This window comes from Lepus europaeus, chromosome 21 (assembly GCF_033115175.1).
Source record: "Lepus europaeus isolate LE1 chromosome 21, mLepTim1.pri, whole genome shotgun sequence".
In the NCBI taxonomy this organism is placed as follows: domain Eukaryota; kingdom Metazoa; phylum Chordata; class Mammalia; order Lagomorpha; family Leporidae; genus Lepus; species Lepus europaeus.
In genome coordinates this window covers 6,175,181-6,196,071 of record NC_084847.1, presented here as the reverse complement: position 1 = coordinate 6,196,071, position 20,891 = coordinate 6,175,181, and the positions used below count along the sequence as shown (strand labels likewise).

At 47.3% G+C, this 20,891-nt stretch overlaps 1 protein-coding gene across 2 annotated transcripts in view; it reads right to left on the bottom strand.

Annotated features, from left to right (window-relative positions):
- Positions 1-9,643: 9,643 nt before the first annotated feature.
- RBFOX1 (RNA binding fox-1 homolog 1) overlaps positions 9,644-20,891 on the bottom strand; it is a 364,369-nt gene continuing 353,121 nt past the window's right edge. For both annotated transcript variants that reach the window (XM_062180761.1, XM_062180760.1), the window contains exons 12-13: positions 11,379-11,454; positions 9,644-9,888 (exon numbers count right to left, since the gene is read on the bottom strand). In XM_062180761.1, coding sequence (XP_062036745.1) covers positions 9,766-9,888; positions 11,379-11,454 — 199 coding nt within the window. In that variant the 3' untranslated portion in view covers positions 9,644-9,765. The remainder of the gene's footprint in view (positions 9,889-11,378; positions 11,455-20,891) is intronic.

Below are 20,891 nucleotides of genomic sequence, written 5' to 3'. Positions count from 1 at the left end.
CAGCTTCTGATCCAGCTCTCTGCTATGGCATGGGAAAGCAGTAGAGGATGGCCCAAGTCCTTGTGCCCCTGTACCCCTGCATGGGAGACCCAGAAGAAGCTCCTAGCTCTTGGCTTCTGATCAATGCAGCTCCAGCCGTTGCAGCCAATTAGGGAATAAGCCAGAGGATGGAAGACCCCCCCCTCCCCCCTTCTCTCTCTGCCTCTCCTTCTCTCTCTCTCTGTAACTCTTTCAAATAAATAAATCATTTTTTTTTTTACTGTTGTAAATTTCTTTTTTTTTTTAACTTTTATTTAATGAATATAAATTTCCAAAGTATAGCTTATGGGTTACAATGGCTTCCCCCCTCCCATAACTTCCCTCCCGCCCGCAACCCTCCCCTTTCCCGCTCCCTTTCCCCTTCCATTCATGTAAAGATTCATTTTCAATTCTCTTTGTATACAGAAGATCAGTTTAGTATATATTAGGTAAAGATTTCAACATTTTGCCCATATAAAATCTGTGCAGATCCAATAATAGCGTCTTGGGAACAGAATTCCCCAAGCCACAAGGAGGTGAATTTCATCTCACGCCCGGGACACAGTCTCAACACCCTTGTCAATCAGCTGGGGAACGTAGGGCCCAGGAAATCGTTTGGTCTGGCCCTGCATTGACAACGGCAGGCGGACGCCAATAAATCCGTTAACAGGCCGATTTTTACATTGCTAGTTGTGTATGGCCTGCGAATGGTGTTACAAATATGCAGGCACTCCTTGGCCAAAAAAAGGCTCCTGACTGCTGTGAAAGGATCCAGGAGAGATAAAGAATTGTGCTTCAGGGGCTGGCGCCATAGCTCACTTGGTTAATCCTCTGCCTGTGGTGCCAGCATCCCATATAGGTGCCGGGTTCTAGTCCTGGTTGCTCCTGTTCCAGTCTAGCTCTCTGCTGTGGCCCGGGAAGGCAGTGGAGGATGGCCCAAGTTCTTGGGCCCTGTACCCCATTGGAGACCAGGAGGAAATACCTAGCTCCTGGCTTCGGATCAGCATAGTTCCAGCCATAGCGGCCATTTCGGGGGGGGGGGGTGAACCAGTGGAAGGAAGGCCTTTCTTTCTCTCTCTCTCTCTCATTGTCCAACTCTGTCAAATTAAAAAAAAGAATTGTGCTTCCTTCGCGGCACTGGTATCAAGGCATTGAGAGGTGGTGTCTGGGATACTGACGAAAACAGTGGTGTCCTACCAGGAGGTGCAAGGAATGGTGCTGTGTGTGAAAGCTGCAGCTACATGCTGCCTCCTCCCCAGCACGGAGCAGCAGGCACGTGGGTGGGTGGGGGCTTTGTTAGGAGAGAAAGAAAATTGATAGCAAGGGACTCGAAGAATTGTCAGCATTTTAGAACTCCCTGAATATTCACGTTACGTCTTCCTCTGAGTCGTTTGGTTTGGAATATGGCCGGTCTGCTGAGAATACAGGGTCTCCGCGGTGTGTCTGAATGACTGAACTCTGAGGATGTACGTCTGTGGGGCAAAGGGCAGGGGTGGGCACAGTTTGCACTGTGTTTCATTTTTGATTCTCTAACCCAGAATGTGACAAATTTCTGGCTGAAAAATATCTTAAGGCTAAGGAAGGGGCAAGGAGAGAAGAGGGAGTAGGGGTTAATGCGCTTTGAGCTGCTGGCTGGGAACCAGAGGGGTGGGGCTGGGATGTCCACGTGGGCAGAGGGGCTCTAGCATGCCCGATGCTTCTCCTGCACTTGTGGGGTCTCATTTGTGGACGTGCAAGCCCACAGCACAGGCGTCCAGGCCATCTCCTGGGTGACTGCCAGCGAGCACACCTAGGTCCCCGAACACCAGGAAGATTTTCCAAGAGCACTTGGAGGAGGTGGGCAGGGTCATTGGCGCTCCCTCCTGTAGGGATGAAAGCCAGGTTCTCACTTTCACCACGGGCTTCAGTGGTGTCCCCAAGTGCAGGGTGAGTGACTGCCAGACCCCAGCCCCTCCGTGTTGCCCGATCTTATTAAATTCTCAGCACACAACCTGATGAAGCATTTCACCAATTTGAAAGCTGAGCCCCAGAGAGGCTAATTAAATTGCCTAAGTTCACACAGCTGGGAAGAAGACAAGACAGCAGAGGCAGGCTCCACCGTCAGGCTTAGGGAGGATTTTTTATTTTTAAGAGGAAAAAGGCCTCTAACCAGTCAAATTTTCTATCTGTTTCTGCATTCTTGCTGGTGCATGTCTAAGTCTTTGATGGCTTAATGGAAATAACAAATATCTATTGCTTTTCTATCGGCTTAGATGAGTCCTTTTGTCTAGTTTTAAGGGATGGAAAAATTTTGAAAGGGTTTAGTTTGTCTCCCACCATGCAGTGCATAAGCAATTTTGAATTTCAGGATCTGAGTGTTGAAACGAACAATGAGAGTTGTGTGTGAGTGTGTGTGGGGGGGTTTCCTCCCCTTCTTATATCCTTTTCATAAAGCATGTGTCACACACACACACACACACACTCACACTTCTCAGGGTGAAGAGAGAACAGGCCTTCGGGGGGGGGGGGGAATGAAAAACAGAAAGAACAATGCATCATCGAGTCAGGCAGTTTGGAAAAATAAAAAGGAAGGAAGCAGCACCAGTGGTGAGGCTGATAGCCCCAGTCAGCCTCGGGTTCTGAAATCCGACTTAGGGTAATGAATGTCAATGCCGCTCCCAGCCTGGGAGTGTCTGGGGGAGATAAAAGTCGGGCGCTGTGCTGTGCCTCTGACCTGCTTTTCGGTTCCAGACCCCTTGTGGGTGGCTGTGCAAAGCTGGACTTTGCAGATGGGAGCGTGGGGGTTGCATTTTCTGGCCTGCAGTAACTGCTGTCTGCTTAACTGTGGGATTTTTTTCCCAGGGGGCTGTGAGGGGTTTCACTTGGCTTTTACAGCTTCCTAGAGTCTACATACTGACGAGCTGCCCATCTGCATTCCGTGCTTTCCCAACCATCACCTGCCCATGGCAACACCATTACCCTACTTCTTGGGTCTCTGCTCTTGCATTTTCCACCTGCAGCTGTGTTTTTTTTCCCCCCAGCCTGGGGAATTCTTGCACTCTCATTGACTTTCTGCTGCATCCGGGCAACACGCCACCTGTCTGTCTCGGTCAGAGCTTGGATGTCATAGTCACAGGCACACGGTTGGCTCCGTGAGCCGTAGTGGTGCTAGGGCTACTCTGCACTCTCAGACTCGGGGCCCCTCGGGAACCCTCACCATCCAAACAGCGCCCGCTGGGCAGCCGAGACAGCCAGACCTCGGAGCACAGAGCGCCGTGAAGGAAGGAACTACGGCCTTGGCTCCTAGCTCAGATACAGAGAGGACTTAGGAACATGGCAAATGACTTACCTGGGCTGCCCTGAGGAGTAAGTGCAGGCTGTGTGCAGAGTACCATTGAGCATGTAGCAGCAAACCCTGGGGAGTCGGAGAGCTGATGCCCATGACTCGGCTGCCCCCCCAGCAGACTTCTACCTGGGCTTACACCTCTGGGTCCTGCTGGGTGCCCTGGGGCTGCTGTAGTACCTACACTGCCAGGTTGTGAAGGTGGACATGATGATGATGATCGAGTAAGCTATCAGCAAAAGGAATTAAGACTATCAGGCTCTAAGCGCTCTATGAGAATTGGCATATCTATTTATGCTACAAGAATGTATACATTATAGGTAATGCATAAAATACATCAGTTAAAAAGTGCTTCGTGTCCCTATGTGCACGTATCTCAGATGTATAGAATTGTATAATTATCTGTGCATAGACAAATTAGGTAATGTATCATGTAGAAAAACGTGAATACACATACAGCACATAAAGAAATGTTCTATTGAGGCCACCATCGTGACATGGCAGTTGAACTAGGAATGGTGGCATTCCTTATCAGAGCACTCATTGGAGTCCTGGCTGCTCTGTTTCTGATATAGCTCCTTGCTGCAGAGCCTGAGAAAGATGGCCCAAGTACCTGAGCCTCTGCCACCCACGTGGGAGACCAGGATGAAGTTCCTGGCTCCTGGCTTTGGCGTGGCCCTGTCTTAAGCTGTGGTAGCCATGTGGGGAGTGAACCAGTGGATGGAAGTGATCTCTCTCTCTCTGCTTCTTCATCTCTTTTAAATCAATCACTATTTTAAGAATCTGTATTATTAAAACATAAATTGCTATAGGCCAGGCCAAGTGAACCCTATGAGTTAGGTATCAGTATTGCCAGTGTTTTACAGATGAAGTAATTGAAATAGGCTAATGGATATTCTTAGTGCCTCTTACTTGTGGATTGTAGACATTTATTGGGTATAAACATACAGAGAGTGTTTTGTAGGGTGTCTGGTAGTGTATTTAAACAGTGTTAGCTACTATCACTATTTGTTTTTGTTCTCAATGCAAGCTACACCACTTCTCCCCTTCAGGAAATGCCGTAATTAGTTTTACAAGGATTCTCAGTGTTGTCAGCACAGTACCACCTTGCCACCCAGAAAAGATTTCCCCTTCACAGTTGTAGATACATCCCCTCCTCCAGGTTTGTGTGCTTCGGTGCACCCCTGATCTGGCAGGAGAGCGATAAGTCAGCACACAGTCGAGGAAAGATGAGGCTCTGCAGAATGTTGGGGGCCAGGTGCTCACCCCCGATCCACACCTCCTAGGACTGCAAAAGCCAGCAATGGGGAACTCTGCTTTGCGCTGTGAAATAACTGGCCCATCCCATCCAGTTCAACCTTGGGCAATTGCATATTAAGAATCTCATACAACTTAGGAAAGACTGCAACTTGAGAATTTCCATACACTGTCCCATATATATATGTATATATATGTGTGTGTACACAAGTATGTTTTCCAGAATGAATGAAAACAAAAGAACCAAAAGCAAACACAGACTTGGTAATTTTTCCCACAAAAGTGACTGTTTGACCTTTTCCCTTTTTTTTTTTTTTTTGTCATTTTATTGGTGGAAAAAAAGGAGAAAAGTTGAGAGTGTTTTCGTAGGTAGATCCCAATAGGCACATACTGGTGTATTTGTGCACCCACAGTCCTCTTCCCTCACACGCATGTCACATGCATGCCACACATATCTGCACTTACACAAGTACACACATTCATCAGCTCTCCTACCGTAATATAGGATTTTCAGGGACATCAAACCTGGACACAGCCATGAAGTTCCCCTGGAAGATGATACTTTCTGTTCCATGATGGTGAGAACTTCTGCAGTGCTGCAAGCAACAGGGACCTCAATGTGTGTTCTTACTAAGCTCACCTGGTGTTTGAGACAGGCAGGCTGGAGCGCGTGTTGCTGGGACACTGTCGGCCGGAAGAGTGTGTTGCTCGTGTGTGTGTGTGTGTGCCCACGCATGGGAGAGCAAAGCATTCACTGCAACTACAATGTAACAGTGGCTAACAATGTAACAATGCCTAACAATGTAACAATGGCTACTTCCCAGGAAGTGGAAACGGCCTTCAGATGACATAAGACAGGTTGTCAGGGCGTTGAGTGGGGAAACTGGGCTTGAGATAGGGCTACAAAGTCATTGAATCATATCTGCGATATTTTACCTAATTTTTTTTTTTTTTTACCATGTAGAAGGTTTCACTGTGTAAAAGGTGGACATTCTATGTGGAATGAGGCAATGGTTAGTTCTTAGGCAAGGTGCACAGAAAAATAACAACCTGTTCATGCACAGAGCCTTGTGTCGCATTTGGACTTCCTTTGGGTGTATTGTCTTAGCTGTGTCCACACTCCAGATACACGGGAGCAGGAGGAGACACATTTGCATCCAGTGGTTGATGAATCCATCACTGTAATTTCTTGTACATTTCAGATAAAATTTATATGACTTTTCAGAGAACATGCTTTTAGAGACTCTACTGTAGTTACCATCGCATTGTGAATTTATGGGGAAGGGGTTCATTTATAAGCAAATAGTTGAGACAACTACTTCACTCTCACCACCTATGAACTCGTGTTTTAATTAATACTCGACTCATTTTGTAGGAAAAGCAGTGGAAGCCCAGGGTTAAGACTGCCACTGCGACCATTACCATCATCTTCAGTAACGATGGAGCAGAATTTTTGGAAGACAGATGTTGAGGTCAGATCTTCATGTGGAGCTCTCTCTGAATAGTTACTACCTATTCCTTTGGGTAAGTCATATAACCTATCGTGTTGATTGTCTTCATGTACAAAATAGGGATATTTAAAACTAACCTGACATAGGGCAGTAACAGTTATAATTTATGCAGTCCGATAGAAAAGGGGTTTCCACATGGGGACCAACGGACCTGAAATAGTACAGTGCATACTATAAAGACAACACGGAGGGGCAGCCAGGGTGAGACTCGTCACCTCTGCCGGCTCCAGGGCCAGCTGAGAACAGGTCACTCGGGGCCCAGGCCGCATGGTGAGAAACCCTCACCTCAGCACCTGCTCGTGTGTGCTCAGCCACATGGTGCCTCAGTCGCTTCATCTATGTCAACGACGGCTCACATGCCTGAATTCCATGGATTGCCTTATCTGCTCCACATAACGATGGAAAGAAACAGGCACTGTCAGCTTCCTCTACAGATGGGGAGACTGAGGCACGATGCTGTGGCTGAATCCATCCTGGACTTGAGTGAGCAAGTGCCAGAATCCGAATGTCCACCCGGGATGTTTGCTTCCACACCCCATAGTTCAATCTTTGCACATTATACGGACTTGATAGGACTGCTGAGACAATCGGGTGAGAGAGAATTAAGATGTTCATTTGTAACTAAAATGCAGTGCACAGCTGAACCTTGGTGGGATTCTTCAATGATTAAATAAGGGACATGAGCCAGAGAAGGATTCTTGGCTCCTAGGAGACAGGCTGAATAACCGCAAACTCTAACACTTAGAATTTTATCTTTCCCATCCAGGACCCCTAGAAAATCATTAACCCAAACGCACGTTTCACTTGACACAGTTTGTTTTTCTTTGACATTCCCATGCTGGGGAAGAGCCAAGCTGAGTTTCTTTCTTAAACATCCTTGCTTAGTTTTTGGTAACTGGTGTACCTGCAGGTGGCAACTGGTCTACCGGTGGCCAAGACAGTGTTCAACTCACGCAAGTGGCATCCACCTTAGGGCCCCATGTGGGCCCTAGGTCAGTCACATGCGTGGATGTGGTACCTACCCGCCAAGGAAACCCACAGAAGCAAAAGGACTCAGGACACCAACTCACAAGTACCTTTTCAGACTAAGCTTTTATTTTTTTGATATTACAAACCAGTTTTCTTTATTCACAAACCACTGTAAGTGATATAAACACTAATTTCTAAAGACAGATATACACAGTTTCTGGGTTTGCAGATTGCGTGATGTGTGTGTTAAGAAGTCACTATATGCCACACATGATATTAATCTTTTTCCATAATTCATAATAGCAATAGTTATTTAGATAAATGAAAACATTCCAAATAAATACTGTTTAAAAAAATCCAAAATGTTTGTTTACATCTCTGACATACATGTTAAAATGACTTGTTGGCATCTTGGCAGAGTGCCTAGACAAAAAGATTCCGCAACATGAGTTGGCACCCACTTGTCTAAGTGAAGTTTATTAAAACTACATACAGTCAAGGGGGAAAGTACAGTTCATTGGTGAAAATCAAAACCGCAAATGAATTTTACTTGAACTAACACAGTAAGAATTCTATGTTTGTGATTCCAAACACAATGCAAGTTCTGGATTTTGAAATCTGAGGCCCTGGGGAGAAACCTACTTCTCCTCACTGGCCCCCTGTTCCTACTCTCTCTCTCTCCCCTCCAGTGCAGGGTGCCTTAGCATTTCAATGCATTGTTAGCTTTAAGAACATCAACCAGGCACCCGTGGTGGTCATCACGGTATTTTCCAGGTGGGGGAAAGAGAACTGCCCCTTTGGCCCTCCCCTTACCCACCTAAGAAAGTCTGTTGAAAGGAACAACTGATACTCTCTTGGCTGCTCTAAGCCATTTTCCCCCCCTATCTCTCTTTGCAAGAGAACTAGAGTCTGTCTTAGACATCAAAGCTACAGAAACTTGGTTTTCAAATCTTGTGAAACTTTATTGATGGTTTAATATCCAACTGATCTTACGGCATGCACATAGGATGACAAGAGAAAGCTGGATCACAAACACTTTTTTTTTTTTGAGTTTTGTTTGGTTTTGTTTGAAAGCAGAGCTGTTACAGCGGATTGGCAGGTTCACAGCGGTGAGTGGGTAACTAAGGTGCGTGCCATAGCCCTGCACTGTGCACGTGAGGACGTCACTATGGCAGCAAAACTACTCAGGGACAGCTTGCGGCTGTATTGTATTGAAATACAAAAACAGGAAGACCCGTGACAGATACCCCAACTCAGGTTAACTTGTAAACAGGACAGCATGGAAAGACAACCTGCAATTTTTCGGCCGTGTCACTCTGGCCCTGGACCCGAGGGGGCGGGGGGGCGGGGGGGGGGGAGGACTTTGTTCTTTGGGAGCGCAGAGGCTGGAGCTATTTTTTTTTTTTTTTTTGCTTCCTTCTGACAAGTGTCCTGGGCCTCGGAGATGGACTACAGAGCCAGGTTTGAGAGCAGTCCTTGGGCGTGGGGGAGAGAGGGGAGGGCAGGCTCTCACGGACTGAAAAATTGCAGAGTGCTCACACAACGTGGTCGTGTTTCAAAAAGTACCAAGCTGATGAAAATACCATGATTATCTCTACTCAATGATTGCAATACTTGTAAAATGCTGCTATAAATCCGAATATGATTATCATGTAATTCCATAAAAATTATACGTCTGTCTCTAACAGTTCTACTTGGCTAAAACGAAAGCTTCATAGACTGGATCTAGAACTGAACAACTCCACTGCACAGATGTAAGTTTTATACATTTTTTTTAAACTGGTACAAAGAATTTAAGTTTTTATTACTTTCTTTTTTTGGAAAAAAAGAAAAAAATAGAAACAGTGCTTTTTATCACCTTTTTATTAATGTTATTTTTTCCCTCCCATAATATAAAAGTCAGCAATGATATCAATAATTTATTATACTGGAAGAAATATAAAAAGAATACTTGTTGATGGTCTAACTAGTAGTTGTTGCCTAAATAACTAGCGGCTGGTTAAGAAGCTGAATACTGCCGGGTAGAATGGTTTAGAGGGTGGGTTTGTACAGCTTCGTTCAACTCAGACGCACCAGTGGTACTAGGAGCACCCCCTAAACAACACAACCTTTGGCTTGAACTGGCAATGAGTAACTTAGAACCATTGATAAATGATCGTTGGTGCAGTGGGTCGTTTAGATTCATCAGTTACTATATATATATATTTTTTACTTTCAGTCAAACCCCAGTCCCCTAAGCCCCTCCCAGCCTCCCCTTTCACAAAATAAAATAAGCAGATGCAGAAAAAAAAATGACTACTGTAGTCACTTACAATCTTCCCAAACAGCTGATAACCCCAGTAGCTTCATAGTCAGCATATATAATTCATTTACATCATATAGCACTCTGGATATGGCCATTAACCAGTTTCTATTCATATCTATCATCTCTCTAGTGCAACCACAAGAACTCCTACAGCCAGCGACCAAACTACGGAACCTTCAGAAATGAAAGACCCACAATATTAAAATACACAGAACAAAATATCTGAGGTATAAGATAAAAAATGTAATTTTTTTCCTCTTTTTATCTTTATTTTTTATTTTTTTAGAGTTGCTAAAATGATGCACTACTGCATGTATTGCAATACTCAGGCCTCGGAAAGCTTCCTTTCTCCCAACATTGGAAGGTTTTTATGGTTTTGTCATTTAGTATGGAGCAAAACGGTTGTATCCCCCTCGGTATATACTAGCCTGCAATGAAGAAAGAACGAGACCCACATCATCAGCATGGCTCCTAGTCTTGGCATCAGTCAAGGGTGCAAAAGCATTCTGAAACAAAGCAATTTGAGGGGTGTGTTTTTTACATTTTCCTTTTGCAACACGTGCATCATCAAAAAGACTAATGTGAAAAATAGACACTCAAAACCAACCGCAATGGAGGCACCCCCTACCCGTCCCCGGCCACTCCTGGAGAACTAAGGATAGGGCCAGTCCTGACCTCCCCTAAAAGCTCCTTACAAAGAGAAGCCCTGTCCAGCCAAGTTCAGTCAACCTGTCCTGGGAGTGAAAAGGGCTCTGATATACACACAGGACAGTGGGAACAGATGCACTATCTCATTTTGTTTCTTGGATGAACACTATGGTCCCTTAGGGAAAGCTGCATCTACTTTGGGGGTGGAATTTCAACAATCTATTGAAGATAGTCATTCAACTCTCCTTTCCAACGCATTCCTCAGGTGGACGAGGTGTTAGCGAAGAGTTGTTGAAAGCAAAATCATGAAGGAAATTTAAATCTACTTCTTGACTCGGCTCAGCAGTCTGTATGGAGCCTGATCCTGAGAGGGGAGGCGTACAGATGAATTGCTGGACGAAATTAAGCTTGTGCAAAAATACGTTTCCAAAACATGGTTGGATTTCTAGGATTAAGTTCCAGTGAATCGTCTGGCCATGGCTTTAAATGGCTAGGAGGTGGCACTTAGCTATTTCCTTTTGTCTAAAAGTATTGGCAATTCAGACGAATGCCTACGGGGATTTGTTTTTACGTTAAGGACTGCTATTCTTGATCCAAGCAGAAAACTGCATGCCAAAGCTTTGTAATGATTGCATACGCTCTCACGTGATGGGCACGTCTTACTGTACTCAAGAGTTTTAGTGCATAGAAGTTTGAACAAGTACAGGCAAATTCATCCCACCCTGACCTCCCATGTTTTCCCCTCCCCAAAGAAAACCCAGACCCCCTCCCCCAGCCCCGAGAAAACAAGACAACCCAGCTGATGCCTTCTACTGTCTTAGGTGCTAGGCACACACACAAAGTGTGCCCCTGTCTATTTTCTTTCCTGGGCGACTATGACTTTAAACATGAATTGTAATAGGGGAGGAGAGGCAGGCAGATGCTCAGCTGCCTGACAGCAGAGGCCTGGAAGTGTGCAGCTTAGCTCCTCTGAAGTCTGTGCTGGGGCTGGAGCCTTGGGGCTATGTGAATGAGCAGCGAGGGAGGGAAAAAAAAGAAAAAAAAAAGTTCTGCATTGACACTGCATTCTGTTAGTGATGGATTTAATTATCAAAATGACTAATTATTCCATTAAGGTAAGTGCTCCACTAGGTGAGACTTGCAAAATTAGAAATATAATAACTTACATGCACTACATTGCCAAGAAATTAAGACATTTATCAAGTTTACTGGGAGGATTAATGTGGCATTTTAGCTGCTGTTAGCACAAGAGACAAATTCAATTAAGGGAAAGTGAGAGGACGTCAACCGTCAACCCAAACTGAGGTCCCAGCTGGGGGGAGGGAGGGGAGGAGGACTCGGTACTCACCATGGCACCAACGCCGTAGGTGGGGGCTGGAGCAAGTGTGTGGTGGTAGGGGTCGGCAGCATAAACTCGTCCGTAACTGAAAGGAAAGTGGAGGTGGAGATTGACCCATGACACGCAGTTACAACGTGATGATAACCCGCACAAAGCAGAAAATACCAAGACGGTGTGGAGGGGCCTACGCCCTACGCGTTGTGGAATATTAAAACACTCTACTCCCCCAAGTAATGCTGGCAAAGGCCATCCATGTACATGGCAGTCTACTGTCCATGTACCAGGGCTGGCAGTATGGATAGGCTAACTACACATACACTAAAACACCACCACCACCCCCATCATACTGTTTGCACAATGCGCATGTAGCCACGTTGGGGACTGAGAGAGGGTGGAAGAAGCCCAGCACCCCCAAGAAGCTGTGCCAATATTCAAGAGCTATTTTCTCTCCTGACTTATCCATGCCCAATCAAGCAAGGAGGGACAGAGGAGAGACAGTAAAGTGAACCTCTCGACACAGTCATCAACATCTAGAGTGGGGAACAGCAAATGTCTTAATAGAATCCCTCCAGCAGGGTCTCAGGATCCCCAGTCCCACTCTACTCAACAATGTGTCCATTCTGTTCCCACAGGCCTTCTGTCTCGCCCACCTAGGACCAGGTGCTGGAAAGGGAGGCGTCTGAAACAAGGTAGGGTAGTGACCTTTTCCTTTTCTTTCAGTCTTTTCTCTCTATCTCCTCTCTCTCGAGCGGCGGCTTCCAGTACAGAGTTTGGAATAAATGGGGAGGGGTGGAAAGCAGGTGATCGAACGCTTACGTGTCTGGAACTGGACATGTCCGTAACCTCAGGGGTTAGGCTACTTGCCCAAGATCAGCCAGACCGAATCAGAGTGGATCCCTCCATCTCTCAGGGCAACAGTGTCACGTGGTACCCTTACTCTAAGGAGTGTTGTTTTGGTACCAGTCAAAGCTATGATGCAGCCTTAGGCCCGATGACCTGGGAGCCAAGCTTGAAATGGAGATAGTTGTGCAAGGGGTTCACTAAAGGCTCCCTCAGGAGGAGGGAGCGAGAGAGGTGGGCAGGCAAGACAGAACAGAAGCCGGGCTGTGGTCTGCACTGGAGCAGAGCCTGCACCTGATCCCGTGAGTTGTGCAGCTGGAAGCACGTGGGGGGGGCTTCTGAATGCCACGTAAGGGAAGCAGGAGCTGGGGACGGTCCTGAGGGCGGGGGCATTCATCACGGAGAGAACGTAGCTCCCTCTGGCTGATGGCAATTTCGTGGAGAGGCGAGCAGCCGCCTTCCACGCAGAACCAACACACAGAGAGGCTAGGGAGTGAGCACACGAGCCCCTGACAGACTGCTGGGGTTTTGAACAGATTGGGGTGCTAGGAAGAACAGTTCACTCTGGCCACCTTAGGTTTGCCTCTCACCCCTGCAGGTCCCATTAGCATGCACGTGATCCCTCTTGTTCCCTATAATTTCTGCCTATTTCCTCTGCCATGTTTTTCTGTCTTACTCACTGTGTTAACAGATCCTGGGGGGCGTCTAGAAGGGTGAGTGAAGAGAGCAAAGGACCGTCTAATGCTAAGAAGCCAAGAGATGGCGGGAACAAACACATCCTGCCCAGCGCCCACTGGGAACAGCCTCTCCCTGCCGCCTCTTCCCTGTTGCAAAGGGCTCTGGGTCTCAGAAGCAATGGCAGGAAGCAATGCTGCTGAGCTGATTCAGCGGCAGCTCTGTCTCACGCTCCATTCCTCACGGACCCCTCCCCCGTCCTGAAGCTCATCAGAAATGGCTCTTGCTCAAAGACAGATCTTCCCCTTCTGGGGGAGAGAGAGAGACGGGAGGCTGAGAGAGAGGGGCCGTGGTTAAGACGAGAAGGATGAAGCTTTGGAAGAAGTCGCTGCTGAGATCCGGTATTGTACCATGCAATCAGAAGCAGCCGCGGATCGAGGCCCATGGCAGTGGCAGAAACCCCCAGCATCGATCTGCACTTCGGGAGGAAATCGAGTCTGGCGCTGGTCTAGAGAGAACCCCGTGAATGGGATTATTCCTAATGTGCTTCCATCCAGCAAAGCTGCTTTCTGTGGACAGGGTCTACGGTGCAACGGGAAGCTGAAAACTCGGGGGAATTTCAGAAGGGCTGCGGCCCAGTGTTCCCGCACAGGACTATGAACATGCAAAGTCAGGATAAGTTTTCACATTGGCAGAATAATGTCATCTGTGGCAGGATTTTTCTCTTTTCAGGGGCCAGCCTATGGGTGTCCTAAAGGCACTGACGGAAAACGTGGCTCCCAGATTTTCCTGTTGCATCCTTTGAATGGCGAATGCTCATCCGGCTGTAATCCTGGGCCTGGTCTCAGCCTCTCTGGAAAACCCAAGGTACCAATCGGGCAGGACTGTCTACCGAGAAAACGCAGTAGCACTGAACTCCCGCTCACAAGCGAGCAGGCTCCTGTTCTCACGGTGACCTCTACCTTCAGAATCCGATGGCTTTATTATGATTAATACATTTCATTTCCACCGAGGAAAAGGGACCATGTCAGCTCAAACTGAAAGCAAGGAAGCTTCTTTTCAAATGCTAATTTCTAAACACGCCCTTGTGTGACACTACAATTTAGACACAAGGTTATTAGGGAAGATGTGGACTTGAGCACCAGTATGCCAGGCACGTCCGCAACCCGCCGTCCTCGGAGTGGGCTCGGCACAGCTCAAAGGGAGAGCGGCGATTCCCAGGGATCCCATCTTAGGAGCACCGTGTTCAGATCTGACCTGGAGGAGGGGTCTCCCTCCCCACCCCAGCCCCGGCCAAGGTGCTCACCCGCTCCCCTCATCCATTCCATCAGCGACTTCCGAAGAAATCTACACTACGTCCACTGTACTCCGTGCGTCTTCGTACCACCCTGCTGCCAACTGCTAGCACTGCATCAGCACCAACTCCAGGGCAGTCTGAAACGTTGCCGTCTTGATGCAACACTCGTCCCTTCAAAGCAACTGCTCTTGACATTTAACAGATCGAAGAGGTTTGATTATAACCTCTTTGTCCATCTGCCCATCAAGCCATCATCAAGTCAAATACAAATACCTGGGAATTCATCACCCCCCTGCTACAACCCTTCCGTGAGTTCCCACGGATCTGGAATAACAGCCAACCAAGGACGTTGTCCCTGCCCCTCTTAGAGTCTTGACCTTCTTCCCTTCTGTTCCTGGTTTACTGTGCTCCTGGCACACTGGCCTCGTTAACAGTCCTCACACACAATCCAATCCATACTCGTCTTACAGCCTTGGCCCCTGCTCCTCCTTGACCCACGCGGCTCCTCTTCCTTTCTTTCTCCTATCAAATGTCACTTGCCCAGAGGGATACCTCTGGTTCTGATCTGGCACCCTCAGCCCCAACTCACAACTACAAGTCTAACAATGTTAGCTACTTTGCACCTGATGAATGACCTATACCACCTCTGCTCTACTTGGTCTCCCCATCTTCATCCCTAATGCCTAAGCAGGACACCTGCCAATAGCACAGGTGCAGTGGGGTTGGACCAATAGCACTGTGTGAGTTAAGGGGCGAGAGAGAGGAGATGGAGTGGGGGGAAATCGAGGAACCAAAACCCACAGTAATGATCCTCTCAAAGATTGTCTCAGATCTGCTTTCTGAACATTCTAGGCTCTGTTGGCAAGTTCACCACAGCTTGTGACCAGCAAGAGAACCCATCTTTTGTAACCTTAGCAACCAGTCAAAACTGGGAGCAAGCTGCGGCCCCGGGGACAGCCCTGGATGTGGACAAGCGGATTCCGGTTCTGCTGCCGCAGTGGCGTTGGTCTTACTGGGCCTCTTCTTCCTCATTTGTAAAATGGTACTGTTCTGTTCACAGATAAAGTACGTGAAAAGAAGCCGGACACATCTTCAGATATAGGAAATTATGATACAGGCTTCTGATGGAATTTCACAAAGCAGTCTCGCTCCTGCCCAGACTGGTAAGGCAACTGCAAAATTCTTTGCTAATATCATCGCATGTACCTCCAGCAATCCAATTACTGATGCTTTTGGAGTCGAGATGCAGCTAATTTATGAGTTACAGATGTAGCTTAAATTGCTATACTTGAACTTAAGGTTATGTTGGAATAAAATGAATAATTATGTTGCCTGTTGAATGGGAAATATGAACCAGTGTTTTGTAGAGTGCTTTGTCAATTCTACTGAGAAATGTAAATATTACTTATTATTAACATCTTTTAAATCCAGTTGAAACAAGCTGCATGCTAACGAAACAATACACTTATGCTGAACCCACATCAGTGTTTTAACAGCAAATGTGATTTTCTTACAGGGGCACAGTAAGTATTCCTATTAATTTCCCTCTCTATATTTCAATTAAGATCTTCTATGTCCCCAGGACTGCATGTTACTCTTAAAGCCTCCTGCCCCAGAGGTGGCCATGGGAATCCCTTGGGTAGAAAGGAAGAGAATTTGCTCGCTCCTCGGGTGAGGTTTACAAGACCTCACAGCCACTGTGGAACAGCACGTTACACTGCTGCCTGCAATGCCGGGCATCCCCTATGGGCGCTGGATCAAGCTCCAGCTGCCCCACTTCTGATCCGGCTCCTTGCTCATGCTCCGGGGAAAGCAGATGATGAGGGCCCAAGTCTCCCATACCCATGCGAAGAGCAGGGAGGAAGCGCCTGGCTCAAGGCTTTGGTCTGGCTCAGCCCTGGCTATCGAAGCCATTTGGGTAGTGAATCAGCAGATGGAAGATCTGTCTTTGCTTCTAACTCTGCCTTCCAAATACATAAATACATCTTAAAAAAAAAAAAAAACAAGAAAAGCACCCATTTACCATGCCGGGGGTGGGGGTGAGGGTGGGTCTAACAGTCTACCTGGAGATCCACAGTTTGGCTAGGGTGATCAGCCAAGGTCTAGGCTTTAACCAGGCCCCCTGGATGGTACTGGTATATCTGGTATTGTACTGTGTGTTGTACCCAGTGATAAGGGAAACCTCAGAAACTAACCTGTACCCAGCAGGAAGAAATCCCCACCCTCCAGAGACGACTGTTTCTTCACTCTAAATCTTTGAGTTTTGAAGACTGTGCCAAATGAAAACCAAGTGACTTTTTAAAGGAAATCCTTTGATTTGCCTTGTTGCTAGTATAATTCACTGATGAATTCCTGCTTCCCTCCTACCCCAAGAGGAAAAACATCTGGGACACACATGCCAAGGCAGATGTTGAGCAACATTCTCTTCTTTCAGCAGTTCTCAGTGGGCAAGATGGGAGCCACAGCCAATACCCAGGAAGCGGAAGAGAAAGGGAAGACGGCATGTGAACCTCTGAGACCATCTGCTTTCCTGGAGCCACTGGAGTACGCCCTGCCCTGGTCCAAATGCAAATCAACCCGTTCTCAAGCCCGCTTTCCAGCTCATCACGAAGTAAAAACCTCAAGATCCTCCTCAAGGAGACAGAAGCCCTTGGACAGATCTTGGCAATTGTGCACCTGCAGAATCCAGCGTGTTCCTCTGGCTTGCAGGGTTTCCGTGAACTCAGACTGGCGACAAAAGCCCTCACCTCAAACACAAGGAAACCCAGTCCAGGACAGGGGATTCCACAGAAGGCCTTGCAGATTCCTGTCTTGGGACTCTTCACTATATTTCCAAAATGAATGGCTTCTTATCTCCATATAAATACCAAATCCTACAGTTTAAAATCCCTAAAACTCTACAAGTTCCGGCTTTAAGGTCTAGATTAATGCAGTGTGCCCCAACTTGAGATGATAAAAAGAAAACAGCCCAAGTTTTGGACAAGTCTTCAGGAACCACTCGTGGCAAGGGTGGTGAGTTAATGTTTGGAACTGTCTCTGTGTGGTGGACATTCTTTGAAACCATGATGCTAATCATCCGGCTACAGTTTCATTCATGTGGGGAACTGACAATGTGCTTGTACTCCTTCTGACACCTTCAGTATCCTACAGAGAAACAAGGTTGAACACAAACTAAGGATTCCTCAGGGATGGAGTTCCTAGAACCAAAATCTCCCTCTGCTACTTCCTTGCCAAGTAACTGTTCAAAGTTCTTCTCCTTCCTGGACCCCGTCCTCCATCCATCTATGCATGCATGGAGACGAGAGTGGGGCATTCTGACTGCACAAGGCTGTAGCGAGCATGAGATGAGAGTTACCGGGGAGTTAGTGAGCGAGCAAGTGTTAGTGACTGAGGGTGGGAGGACTGAGCTGTTTCCTACCCGCTCCGCCATGTCTACAGTTCAGGCTCTGGAGTGAGTTTTTCTAATCTACTGAAACCGGTGGGCAGCCAGGAGTGCTGTGTGCTGGCATGGCCCCTGCCCCATGCACACAGATGACAAGTTCTGAGAAGCTACAAGCAGGGTGAGAAAGAAGTCGGTGCTGGGCTCTGAAGCCCCCAACATGTCCTCCTCTGGTAGGCGCAGACACACACACACTACTCCGGCCTTTCCTTTCCACCCTAAGTCGCAGCACACACCAATGTCTGCATTATCTGCTGCAATATTTTAATTCCTAGAGCATACCCCTCAGCTCCGAGACCAGTTCTTGAGGGCATACAAACTAACTCTTCCAGGACTCATTGGAGCAAAAGCAGCAAAAGTGCACATCTAGAACTGGACTACCCAACAGAGATGGAAAAAAGGCCACAAAGCCAGCCTCTTAGGCCATTTTAAATTTCACAGTAGCTACATTTTCAAAGTGAAAATTTTATCTTGAGTCCAATGTGTTCCAACGGTTAGCACTTCACTGTGTAATTCACAAACCATCACTAAGGAACATTTTACCTTTTTTGGTGCTGTTTTGGACCGCATGTGTCATTTACACGTGTAACTCAGCCCAAGGTGGGCTTGAGAGCACCATGTAGTTAGGGGTCGTTAGATTGGAAAATCTTACCACATGTTCTCCTTCCCATTGAAATAGATCCCAATCGATTAAGGACGCCTCTGTTGGAACTATCTGGGGGGATGTGTTAGGATCCATGGACTCCGGCTCCCTGTGTAGAGCTAGCAATCAGAATCTCAGGGCCAGGGGGTTGGGAAGGGAGGAAGGGAGGGCACACAAGAGCTGCTAATGCAACAAGCTTTCTGGGTGACTTGCTCACATCCCTCTAAATTTGCAAAACACTGTTCTTGGTTTTAGTTTTGCACTGCTAGGAGGAGCCCTCAAGAAGCTCACCACGAGGAGGCTGGTGCTGTGGCACAGCAAGTTAAAGCCCCCACCTGCAGTGCTGGCATCACATATGGGCGCAGATTCGAGTCCTGGCTGCTGCTCTTCCAATCCAGCTCTCTGCTATGGCTCAGGAAAGCAGTAGAAGATGGCCCAAGTGCTTGGGTCCCTGGGAGACCTGGAAGAAACTCCTGGCTTTGGATCAGCTCAGCTCTGGCCATTGTGGCCATTGTGGCCATTTGGGGGAATGAACCAGCAGATGGAAGACCTCTGTCTCTACCTCTCTCTGTAACTCTGTCAAATAAATAAATCTTAAAGTTCATGGAAAAAATACATAAAATGAAAATGTGCATGGGTTTACAAATCTGTTTGCAACAACATACAAACTTAGCTTTTAATTCATATTTCCTTGAACTTCTGGGAAGTACCCTAATACATATCTTTGTTTAGAGGCTAATAAATTCAGAGATACCTAGATATTTCTAATTTTCACAAGAAAACTCAGGGGTATTTTATTTCTATAAGGTACTGTGACTACAGGGAGACACCTCAAGCTGTGCCTTGTACACAGACAACTCTCCATAAACGTGCTCCTTTGCCTCTGTGCGCCCCTCGTGCCCGGTACTGCCCCTATTATAATCCACACCATACTTTATTGGAAATGGACCAATTAAGCACAAATCCATTTGCCGCATGACAACTTTGTTGAATAATCAAATCACCCACACGTGCAGAAGACAATTAGATGAAACTTGCTGAAGGAACAATTAGAGGAATGGCCAATTTGGAAACTTCCCCTAAATATGATCTGAAGTTCTGCGAATATGTGTGTGTGTGCACACATGCTGAGAGGTGGGGCTAAAAGGCTGGAAGGGGTGTGTGAGGCACCTCGTGCCCCAGGTTTGCCAAACATCACCTCTCACAATTGCTTAATAAACTCTGAGGTGACCTCTCCCCAAAGGGTCAGTTCCCGAAGCTTCTGCACATGCATTCACTTGGCCAAGTCTATCTCAGACTCTCACCTCTGGGCCTCACGACTGTACCCCACATCCATTGGAAACGGGAAGGAGGTCCTACAGGGGCTGCTTAAGCCCCCAGCACAGGTCTTCACTTGGGATTGTGGACTCGAGGCCACAATCCCAGCCTCCACCTGCACCATGTACACGCATTTTCTCTTCCTCCCTCCAGCAGGGGCCAGCTGGGAGATCTCCACCTTCAACTCAGAAGTGACCGGTTCAAGCCCTGTGTATGGTGCACACTGAGCTAGACCACACCTTGTCTGTCTAAACCTCAGACTCCCCGAGTGCGCGACACACTCCTGGATCTGGCCTCTGCTCCCGTCACCGCTCCATCTCCACACTGAGGCCAGTGCCCAGCACGCAGAAGCACTCAACATACAACTGCTTCCCAACACAGACACACGAACCTACAGAAACCCCCAGCAGGAAAGTTCTAGAGAAGCAGTCAACGACCCTGCCTTCCCTCAACAACTGAGCAACAATGCCACTCAGGTTTCCAGGAGCCAAGACAGCTTTGCTAAAGAAGGGACAATTCTACCTACAGGCATAAAGTCCTTGTTCCAAGGTCAAGGTCAAGGTAAGGAAGCACCCAGGAGCCAGTGCGTCGGAGTGCAAAGTTTTGGCACTGATGGACTCCAGAAGTTGCCAAGGCTCTCTGGGCATAAGTTTTTTTTAATCTTTTCATCTCCAACAAGGGGGTGATGATAACCCCCGTCTCACATAGCTGAGTGGTAAATTTTATTTGCATGTACACACACACACATACACAGCACTTACTAAACCTGCTCGCACATAGAATTTGCTCAATAAATGACAGCAACTTCAATTATATCCTGGAAAACCCAGCGAACCCTATACAAGGAAAAATAGCTGCAGAGAAACAGGGCTGGCTTTTCACAGTGACTGCTTGGAAATAATTGAGACAGCCAGAGGGTAGGAGAGAGGGAGTGGTCACTTAACCCAGAGGGACCCTTGGAGATTTCTAATCCAACCACACATCCCACTCAAAAACACAGCTCAGAGACCACCACTGCTCAGTAGCCACACAGCAATCGCGAGGATCAAGCTGCTGTCGCCCCTCTCTGGACAGCTAAAAGCAACCCCCCAACTGATGCTCTCTCTTCTGCGTTTGCCATAGTGGGGTCTGGGCTCCACCAAGCAGCCTAATGGAGCATTTCAAAAATAAGCCAGATCACAGCCTGCCTTCCGGAGCTTTCCTCTTGCACTTCAAATCCCAAATGCTTTGCACGGTCTCCAAGCTCTAACTTCTCTGACCTCTGGCTGTGTCTCTGAAATATCTCTAAAAAACTCCCCTTCATGGATGTAC